The sequence below is a fragment of the Capricornis sumatraensis genome, chromosome 9 (assembly GCF_032405125.1).
Source record: "Capricornis sumatraensis isolate serow.1 chromosome 9, serow.2, whole genome shotgun sequence".
NCBI classification, from domain to species: Eukaryota; Metazoa; Chordata; class Mammalia; order Artiodactyla; family Bovidae; genus Capricornis; species Capricornis sumatraensis.
In genome coordinates this window covers 30,831,555-30,842,351 of record NC_091077.1, presented here as the reverse complement: position 1 = coordinate 30,842,351, position 10,797 = coordinate 30,831,555, and the positions used below count along the sequence as shown (strand labels likewise).

The window sequence follows — 10,797 nt, the reverse complement described above, 5'->3', positions numbered from 1 at the left end:
ATAGATATTGGTCAGGACTTATAAGTTGGTATTTAAAGCAGTTTATCATTAAATATGCTGAAATATTTATCTACTCAATACTAGGTGTTGTATTTTCAGTGCATGGATTTCATACTCTGATTCCAGCAGAATTTTTCTCTCTCTTTCTTCTTTTTTCCCCCTCCTCCACCACCCTCCCCCCACCCCTGCAGTGGAAGTGCAGAGCCCTAACCACTGGACTACCAGGGAAGTCCACATTCTTATGTAATGTTTTTGCTTTTATGAACAGATATTAAGTGTACAACTTCTTATATAGTATTTGCCATGTGTTTTTATTAATGTTGTGAGGAGATACTATTTAGATGACCTGTCGGAGTGTAGAGAAGATATATAAGAACATCAGGATGATACATTGCCATGTTCTCTTACTTTAGTGCTATTCTCTTCTTTCCTTTATAGTGATTAACCCACAGAACTTAATTAGAAATTTACCTCTTCTAATTATTAGCTAGACTAATAATTAGCTCAGCTGGTAAAGAATCCACCTGCAATGCAGGAGACCCCAGTTCAATTCCTGGGTCAGGAAGATCCTCTGGAGAAGGGATAGTCTACCCACTCCAGTATTCTTGGGCTTCCCTGGTGGCTCAGATGGTAAAGAACCCACTGGGTTCAACTCCTGGGCTGGGAAGATCCCCTGGAGAAAGGAATGGCTACCCACTCCAGTATTCTTGCCTGGAGAATGCCATGAACAGAGGAGCCTGGTGGGCTACAGTCCATGGGGTCACAGAGTTGGACACAACTGAGCGACTTTCACTTTCAATTTCATAGTTATTTCTCTTCTCTGAGCTTTAATTATGCCATCTGAAATAACTGAAGTAACAGTTACAGCTGAGCTTTTAGTCCCTCAAGAACATGCCTGAGAACCTGTATATATTTTCAGCAAGGCAAAATTAAGTTATACACAGCTATTAGTAGAATACAGCAAAAAAGAAAAAGGGACAATCCATTTGGACCACTTGTCAGAGCTTCTTGGACCCGTACATTTCTGACTCTTAAATTCAAAGGTGAATAGGTGAGCTCTGCCACCAGACAGAAATACATATGCCAGGCTACTAGCAGGTTCTTGTGAAAGGATCACATAAAAATCATATTAAAAGTTTCATCAGCAATCTATAGCACAAGGATTTTATGATTACACAATCCTTCATTTACATTATACATTATACTCTTGAGACCTTAATAACCTGTTTCAACCAATCTTGAAATTGTTTCTGGGGGTGGAGCCTGCTGTCATCAGTAGCCATTATTTTAAAATAAAAACAGGAATACTACTTCTTAGTCCTTTAAAGTCCTACTGTACATGACACTTCCTCACACGAAGCTTAAATGAAACATGGGATGTAATAACATCCCATGTGGTAACTGCTGTATCCCATTGGTTTTGTAAAGATGAGCATTTAAATGCTTATATAAAACTTTGAAGAAAAATGTGTCTATCAATATACCAAGAAGGGGATAAAAAATTTTTTTTTGTTTAAATATTTTCTCTAGAATCTAGGAGGTGAGGCAGGTAAGTACATGGCACAATACAGTGTGATACAGTCACAGAGGCTAAGGGGAGCCTGCAAGGTGGGCTCTGAACCTGGGCAACATGGAGCCCACAGAGCTATTTGGTCACATCTGGAGGTGCTGGCCATTGGAAGAAAAGAGGAGGGCTAGTCTTCACAGGGCCGAGCCTATGGGGTTCTGAGGGGCAGACACAACCTGGAGCTGCAAGTGTGTGGGTGAGGGCTTCATCTGAGGTTACGGTCCACATCAGACAAGTTCTTAAAGCAAAAGGCCTGATTAGTCCTCTTTTCCATGACTAAGGTCTCATCACGAACTTAAGAGGAGTTTCAAGCTGAAAGGCCCCCCTGGCCTCAAGAGCAAACTAGGCGCAGCCATTTACCTGCAGCCCAAGAAGCTCTTTGGACAACTCACCTTCAAGTTTCTATTCTGCTCCCTGCTCTAACCTAAGAAAGAAACTCGTGGTTTGCAAAGGTATCCTGATAACCACATTGCTCAACTGGAGCACTTTTATCTTTCAGGTACTTTCAGGTAATTAGCTTCTGGCCCGAGGGGCACATTCCAGCCCTTGCCTTTCTTTTTTTCTTTTTCTTCTGTTTTCTCTTATAGTTAAGAAACTCTATACCGACAGCATTTTAGAACTGGAGCAAGAATTCGGAATGTTTGTCTCCGTGAGCAGCCGGTTTTCTGCCTCTGTATTCTGTGGTTCGACGGCTAACTCAGAACTAGACGCTGAATTCTGTGGTTCGCCGGCTAACTCAGAACTAGACGCTGACCCTGGCACCGAAGGGGAACAGTAAAGTCTTGGTAAAAGTAGTGCAGGGTTCGCTGCTGTTCATGCCAACCGAGAGTTAAAGCGAAAACTCAACCAACCAAAACAAAATCCAGAAGCTCCATGCTTTTCTGTTCCTTGTCTTGCGATCTGTTACGGGTGGCGTTTTGCAAACTGCAAATCCAGTGCCTGCTCGAGCCTCCAGGGCAGGGAGCGCCTGGGTGCGGCCCTGTCCCCGGCGCGGTGGCGCGCACACCCCTTTTCTGCAGACTCACAGGTTTCCAGGCCCCGCCTCCTCCGGGCCCAGCTGATCTCCGCGGCCCTTCGGGCCTGGAACCCAGGCTCCGAGAGAGAGCCCCAGGCCGCCCTGGGAGCGGCGGGCGGCGGCGGAGCCGGGCCGGAGCCGCGCGGTCTCCCGCTCCCGCCGGCTCGGGGAAGGGGGCGGGGCGGCCGGGCCGGGGGCGGGGCGGCGGCCGCGGCCGTGAGCCCGCCCCTCCTCGCCCTCCGCGGGCCGGCCGGCGCGACCATGGAGGTCTACATCCCGTCCTTTCGCTACGAGGAGAGTGACCTGGAGCGGGGGTACACGGTAGGTCCGGACAGGGCCCGCGAGCCGGCCCTGCGGCTGCCGAGCCCGGGCGGTGCCCCCGGCCGCCGCCGCCCCTGCGCGGGGTTGTGTGCGTGTGTGGCGGGGGGATTCCTTCGCTCCTCTCCCCTCCCCTCCCCTCCCCCGGCCCATTGGGACGGCTGCGCCCGGGCGCGGTTGTCTAGGAAACGGGCGCCCCCTCCCTGGCGCGGCGGCGGCGGCGGGCTCCCGGGGCGCCCCGGTTTGGTCCCTTCCCCCTCCCAGCCCCGCTCCCGGCCTCCGGGCTGCAGCGCCGGGAGTCGAGTCCTCGGACGCGGCGCTTGCGGTTCTCCCCGCCGCCCGCCCCCTGGAGCCCGGGATGGACTGCACTGGTTCTGGCTCAGCTGCCCGCTCCGTCCAGACAAGTGGCTTTTGCCGCGGGCTGATGCTGTTGGTTTCCAAGTTCGGTAGGGATTCATTCAGATGGAAAACAGGCTCATTAAGAAAAATAATCGTCTGTAGAATTTATTCGCCGAAGTGAACTCATGAGTTGCTTTTAGATGAATTCCAAAGTTTTGTTTGTTTGCTGTTTCTAGTTCTGCAGTGCCTTGGAATGGCAAAGTCAGGTACTCACTGAGCACCTGTTCTATACCTAGGGGGACTGCGGTCTCAGAAATGAGAAACAGGGTCCCCGCTTTCAGTAGTGGAGGAGTGGCGGGGAGGGCAGGGACCATGCCTGGAGCCTCTGGATGATAAGTTTCGTCTGGGAACAGTTGATTTCCCGGTGAACTTAGACATCTTCATCTAGACGGTCATTGCTAGAGGGGGAAATGCCTCACCCTGGACATGTCTGACCTTGGACAATTTTATTTCCATTTAGAGTTGGTAGGCTTTGGAGGGACTTGCGTAGAGCACTATGAAGGATTTTTATTTTATTCACTTCTAATTCACTCGCTAAACTCCAGTTGCATTAATTTGGCAGAGCAGTATTTTAATCTCTGTCTTCTCTGAAGATTGTTGGGTTTTGGTCACAGTTTATTTGGACCCTTGTTTTTTCATGAAGAGGATTAAATCACCTTCTCAAAGGAATTTTTAGAATTAAGAGTAGTGATTGAAAAAAGAAAATCCAAGAAGTATGTGGGTTTCTAGAATTAGTAGACTGCTGGGTCCATGTACCCCCAAAACAAGTTCTCAAAGTCCCTTCCCTTGGTGGGGGGATGGGGAGACTTCAACCAAGGGAGAGCTGAGCTCCGTGGCCCTTATCTGTATAAACAAATGAATTATGAATTTGATTAAAAATATACCATATCGTATTTCAAAAGCGAAGGGGGAATGAATTTGAATGTGAACCTATTTAGGCTTTTCCCTTAGGCCTAAACCCTTGGTTGTCTTTCATTCTTTGGGTGTCTCACCTGTCCCATCAGCCCCAGTCAGCATCGACAGTCACGGGAGGCCTTCCATCTAGGATCTGGAGATAAAAAGGCTGCTTGTCACAGCCCTTGGTCTCAGTCGTCCAAGCTAAAAGTTAACTACCTTCTCAAATAAGCACTTAAGTGAGTCAGAATGATTGATTTTCTTCCATTAGAGGATCTGTGTTTTTAACCCAAGTTTTTGTGTTTCTTTTTTTATTGGTGTTATGGCCAGCCATGTGCCAGACTCCACGTTGTGGATTAAACTGATTTGGAAGGCACCTTTGTCTTGGTAAACTTGGTGGTTAGAAGATTGCTTCTCTAAGGAGAGCTTGTGTGCTTTTTAAAAGTTTACTGAAACGATGACTTCCCTGGTGGCTCAGATGGTAAAGCATCTGCCTGCATTGCTGGAGACCAGGGTTCAGTCCCTGGGTGGGGAAGATCTCCTGGAGAAGGCAATGGCAAACCACTCCAGTATTCTTGCCTGGAAATCCCATGGATGGAGGAATCTGCTGGCTACAGTCCATGGGGTCACAAAGAGTTGGACATGACTGAGCGACTTCACTTTCACTTCACTTTCAAAAAAACAATCCTAAAGTATTTAGGTTAGTAGCAGTTTGTTACTTCTGCAAGTGATTTTTTTTCCTTTGTGAGTTTGTGAAGTAGATACTTTGTATCCTTGGCATAACAGTTTCGTAATTGCTAGGCAGTTTATTCATTCAGCAGGTATTAACTGGAGTGCCTGCTGTGGGTCTCTATTCTGGATGCTAGGAAGTTAGCACCTTCTTACAAAAAAACCAGAGTTTAAAAGTTTAATCTCAGTTATAATCTCATTTTCCTAGGTAAAATCATGTATGTGGCGTGCATGCTAGGTTGCTTCAGTCGTGTCCAATTCCTTGCGACCCCATGGACTGTAACCCTCCAGGCTCCTCTATCCATGGGATTCTCCAGACAAGAATACTGGAGTGGGTTTGCATTTCTTCCCAACCCAGGGATTGAACCAGACTCTCTTAAGTCTCTTGCATTGGCATAGCAGGCTCTTTACCACTAGTGCCACTTGGGAAGTCTCCAAATAACATATATTTTACTATAAAAGTTACATTTTTACTTTAGTGACTGTGCTTTAAATTTAAGAAATATTAATTTGCAATCTAACAAATTCAGTGGTAGGACATTTTAAGTAGAGGATGATTTTCTCTCCTTGCTTCTTGTCCCATGCCCTCAGAGATAAGGCATAGGGGTAATTTCTTAGAGACTTTCCCCCCTATGCTATGAAAACATGTTTTTTTCCTTTTTAGAATAAATAGCAAGATTTCACTATAGCTGTCATCATATAACTTATGGATATCTTTCGGTCCCAATATGGACGGGATTGTATCTTTCTTAGTGATAGCAAAGGAATATTTCACAGAAGGAATGTACCATAATTTGTTTACACAGATCTCTCTGCTGATGGCCATTGACATTTGCTTCTAATTTTTTAGCAACTATGTCAAATATGTTGAAATAAGACATCCCTATACATGCCTTTTTATGCAGGCTACTAGGATTTCTGTAGAACCTTAAATAGAAGGGGTACTTCTGGCCCTCTAAGTTTTTATCAGTATTGCTCAAGCCCTATTATTCAAAAAAACATATGCAAAGTTATGCTCTGTGTACAAGTAATTTACCTTTAAAGAGTGAATATTTGCCCTTTGATTATTTAAACATTTACTGTGGGCCTGCACTGCGTGCGTTAGGTGGGGAACTGAATGGTGGAAGGATCTTGTTCCTTCCTTGGGGACTCTCAGCCCATCCTGCAGGGGCCAGGTGGGGAAGAGTTAGGGTGCTAATGTCAGCTGGAGTCTTGAGGAAGAGAAGGAACTGGGCAGTTCTGCTCTGCCTTAGGATGGTGTGCTGGGGGTGGGGGCAGGGTGCTCAGGAATGCTGACTTTTGAAATCTGATGAGGTTTTTGCTGGGATTGTGAATTCTAAAAGGAGGAAGTGCAGGGCAAAATTTCTTCACCCAGTGAGGAGGGGAAAGGCATTTTAAACTCCCAGATTCACCAAAACAAATAGACAAACAAAAGCAACAATAGAAAGAACACTTCTACATCATTGTAGTTTACAAAGACGCAGAAAAGGATATTGTAACAAAATGCAAGTCAACCCTTCCCACCCCACCCCCCACCCTCCACTGTGCCTTTATTTAATATCTGTTCCTATTCTAGTCATAAGCTCCTTGAGGCTAGGAGAATGTCAGTCTCCTATGCTTATCCATGTTGTCCTGGGCTCATGCATATTGTTCAGGGTTTATCCATAGTGAAAATTCACTATAAATAGTGAATGATTGAGTCTTCTGATAGAAGAAGGTCAGTAGAGAGAAGTCACTGGGCTTCAGTGATCCTGAGGTGTGAAACAGCTTCTCGAGTTGTACCGGGCTGGTGCCGAGTGATTCCTGATGGAGAGAGGTGTGGAGAGACCAGCTCGCTAGCCTTGAGAACCGTAAAGGGGTCTGGACTTCAGCTTCAGACCATGGGACGTCGCTGGAGTTTTAAGGAAGGAAGTAACATGACTAGATTTGCATTTAGAAGGATGACCCTGGAGCATTAATCATGGAGGAGATGCTTGCAAAATGACCAAGAAGAAGAGGATGAGGGCTGAACTAAGGCAACTGGGCAGGGAAGGGGGTGGGTCTTACAGGAATCCCCAGGGTCTGGTGACTAGATGTGAGGCATCAGGGTGACCCCTGCGAACAGGGTCGCCAGGGACCAGAAAAGAACTGGCATGCAGTCAGTTTCATTTGGGGGCCTGTTGGGCCTTGTTGTGGCAGATGGAGCTATTTTGTTCTGGAACTCAGGATACATAGAGAGGTCAAGGCTAGAAATATGGCTCCAGGGGGTCTTTTAGCATCAAAGATGGAAAAAATCATATATGTTGATGCTCTTCTCAGGAAAAGCATGTAAAAGTGAGGAAGGAGGCAGGACTGAAGGTAAAGCCCTTCTCAGCACAGGAGCCAGAGCAACAAGGAAACCCACGGGTGTGAGGCAGAAGAGAAAAAAGAGTAGACGCGTTACAAGGAGCAACGCGCTGGATGCGACTCGCTGCCCTTTCCAGGAGAGGATGGAGCACAGTCCATTGGACATGAGAGTAAGCAGGTCCTGGGTGCCCATCCTATAGGCTAGTATTGATATTTTCTGTTTTCAGATACATGGTTAGTAAAAACAAAATGGGCTTCCCTCATAGCTCAGTTGTTAAAGAATCTGCCTGCATTGTAGGATACCTGGGTTCAATTCTTGGGTTGGGAAAATCCCCCAGAGAAGGAAATGGCAACCCACTCCAGTATTCTTGCCTGGAGAATCCCATGGACAGAGGCGCCTGGCAGGCTATAGTCCATGGGGTTGCAAGAGTCAGACACGACTTAGCGACTAAAGAGAGAGACAGAAAAACTAAAGAAAACTAGAAAGACTGTTCCAGGAACAACATAAAAGTCTGAATGTATTAGATTTCATTTTCCATAGTTGTAAAAATCAAGGCATTGAATTAGATAGATTTTCAAGTCCGTTTTAATTATATGTGTGTGATTGAGTGTGTTGTGCGTATACAAATCTGCCTTTTTCTTGAGATCTCAATTCTTTTACTGATTTATTTTCTATCATGTTTCTTAGTGCATAAGGCACCTCCATATGTACATAGTCATAATATCGAGATCTATGTAGGGATTAGTTAGTTAGTTAAGTTGCTCAGTCGTGTCCGACTCTTTGCAGCCCTATGGACTATAGCCCACCAGGCTCCTCCATCCATGGGATTCTCCAGGCAAGAATACTGGAGTGGGTTGCCATTTCCTACTCCAGGGGATCTTCCCGACCCAGGGATCGAACCCAGGTCTGCCACATTAGAGGCAGACACTTTAACCTCTTAGCCACCAGGGAAGAGCTTGGGATAGTAGGGATAGTTACTTTAATATTTTCTGGATTGAAATACACAAATTGAACAATATAATGAACTGCCATTTGCTCATTACTCACCTTCAGTATTTTACAATACTTATTTCATTCACCACCTTTCATTCTTCCATTTAAAGCAATTCTGCAGTATTTTAAAGCAAATCCAAAATAAAATTTCACCTGTAAATATTTTACTGTGAATATCTGTCAGTTAGACTTTAAAGAAACAACCAAAAGGTAAATATTACTGCAAGGTTAGCAAAACCTTAATAACATCCCAACTCTTCGTTATTTTTGTTGTTTTTATATAACCCCAGTGTAGATATTGCCTGAGAGTTAACAGTGATCTGTGGCAAGTATTATTACTACCATTTTGTATTTGTGAGAATGAGTCCGAGAGATTGAGTAAGGGGGCCTAGCCACTTCCTCTCTCTGTTTACCTTCATCCTCAGAGTAGCTTCCACCTAGTGACAAAATGGCAACATGCTTCAGATTTAAAAAAACAAAAGCATTGTATTCTACAACATCCAGAGGAAGAGAGGATGCTCCTTCAGAGCAAGGGCACCTTTCTTCCTTTGTATCTCATTATCCCTAGTTGGTTCCTCAACGGATGCTGTTGCCAGGGGGATTCTGTGTGCTGACTGGCTGTCTTCACTATGTTTATTACCATCACCATGGCAAGGATAAGTTAACCAGATGGAAAATAGTTAGGGGGCATCTCTGGAGCTAGGAATGAGGTCAGTTCATTCCAGCCACCTAACCCTGTAGACACCGCAGTGGGAGAAGCTCAGAAGGATAGTGAAGCCACAATGCCCACAACAGTACCTTCCAGTCACCCTTTCTTTATAAGCATCTTTGATGCCAAAGGCCTCCGTGTAACGAGGGCATAGCAGGCACAGTGCCTCACACATGGTAAACTCCTAGCAAAAAACAAACAATAAACGTGTGTTGAGTAATTAAGTCAACCGTGTGTATGTTCCTTACTCTGAAAGACAAGACATGCAGTTTGAAAATATTCTTGACCATTAACAAACAGAATGCTACATTCACTTGGAAATTCAAAATTTTACAAGGCGATTGAATTTTGCAAGGATGGTGCTTAGAAATTGATCGATTCTTTTCAAATAAGCTTTTGATTTTGAAATAATTTTAGATTTGCAGAAAAGTTGCAAAATTAGTACCAACAGTTCCATATACCGCTCACCTAGTTTCCTTCTTAACATCATCCATTGCCATGGTAATGTCAAACCAAGGAAACTAGCACCAGTACCTTGTTAACTAACTAAACTCCAGACTCTTTGGATTTCATCAATTTTTCCACTCCTGTCCTTTTTCTGTTCCAGGATCTCATCCAGGATACCACAATGCATTTAGTTCTGTCTGCTTTGAAATGATGCCGTGTCTGTAGTCCCAGGCTGTAGCACACTGTCTCTAAAAATGAGACAGGCGTGTTATTAGATATGAACCTGTATGGATTAAATCAAATTTTGATTATTTCAGGTGCTTCCAAAAGGGTTGGACACAACTTAGCAGTTAAACAACAGAAGAGGATACTAGTACAGGCATGCTGCTGCTGCTAAGTCACTTCAGTCGTGTCCGACTCTGTGTGACCCCATAGATGGCAGCCCACCAGGCTCCCCTGTCCCTGAGATTCTCCAGGCAAGAACACTGGGGTGGGTTGCCATTTCCTTCTCCAGTGCATGAAAGTGAAAAGTGAAAGTGAAGTCACTCAGTCATGTCTGACTCTTAGGAACCCCATGGACCACAGCCCACCAGGCTCCTCTGTCCATGCGATTTTCCAGCCAAGAGTACTGGAGTGGGGTGCCAGTACAGGCATACCTCAGAGTTATTTCAAGTTCAGTTCCAGGTTACCACAGTAAAGCAAATATCTCAAATCTAGTCACACAAATGTTTTGGTTTCCCATAACTATAAAAATTATATTTATATTCTGCTGCTGCTAAGTTGCTTCAGTCATGTCCAACTCTGTGCAACCCCATAGACTGCAGCCCACCAGGCTCCTCTGTCCCTGAGACTCTCCAGGCAAGAATACTGGAGCAGGTTGCCAGTTCCTTCTCCAATGCATGCATGCATGCTAAGTCGCTTCAGTCATGTCCAACTCTGTGTGACCCTATGGACATTAGCCCACCAGGCTCCTCTGTCCACAGGATTCTCCAGGCAAGAATACTGGCATGGGTTGCCATTTCCTTCTCCAGTAGTCTATTAAGTGAGTGGTAGCATTATGCCTAAAAAACCAATTTATACACCTTAACTAAAAAAATACCTCACTGCTAAAAATGCTCACTTTCATCAGAGCCTTCAGTGAATGATAATCTTTATACTGGTCGCAGGTCTTGCCATGATGTTGGTGTCTGCTGACTGATCGGAGTGATGGTTGTTGAAGGTTGGGGTGCTTTGGCTATTTCTTAAAATAAGACAACAGTGAAGTTTCTGCATTGATGAACTCTTCCTTTCATGAATGATTTCTCTCCAGCAGGCAATGCTGTTTGATAAGATTTTACCCACAGAACTTCTTTCAAAATTGGAGTCGGTCCTCTCACACCGTATTGTTGCTTTATCAACTC

The 10,797-nt window shown here is 45.1% G+C and overlaps 1 protein-coding gene across 2 annotated transcripts in view; it reads left to right on the top strand.

Moving 5' to 3' along the window:
* Positions 1-2,841: 2,841 nt before the first annotated feature.
* Positions 2,842-10,797, top strand: part of SNX24 (sorting nexin 24) — a 171,975-nt gene continuing 164,019 nt past the window's right edge. Inside the window, exon 1 of one of the 2 annotated variants that reach the window (XM_068980552.1) lies at positions 2,842-2,903. In XM_068980552.1, coding sequence (XP_068836653.1) covers positions 2,844-2,903 — 60 coding nt within the window. In that variant the 5' untranslated portion in view covers positions 2,842-2,843. The remainder of the gene's footprint in view (positions 2,904-10,797) is intronic. The other variant, XM_068980553.1, reaches the window with a different exon arrangement.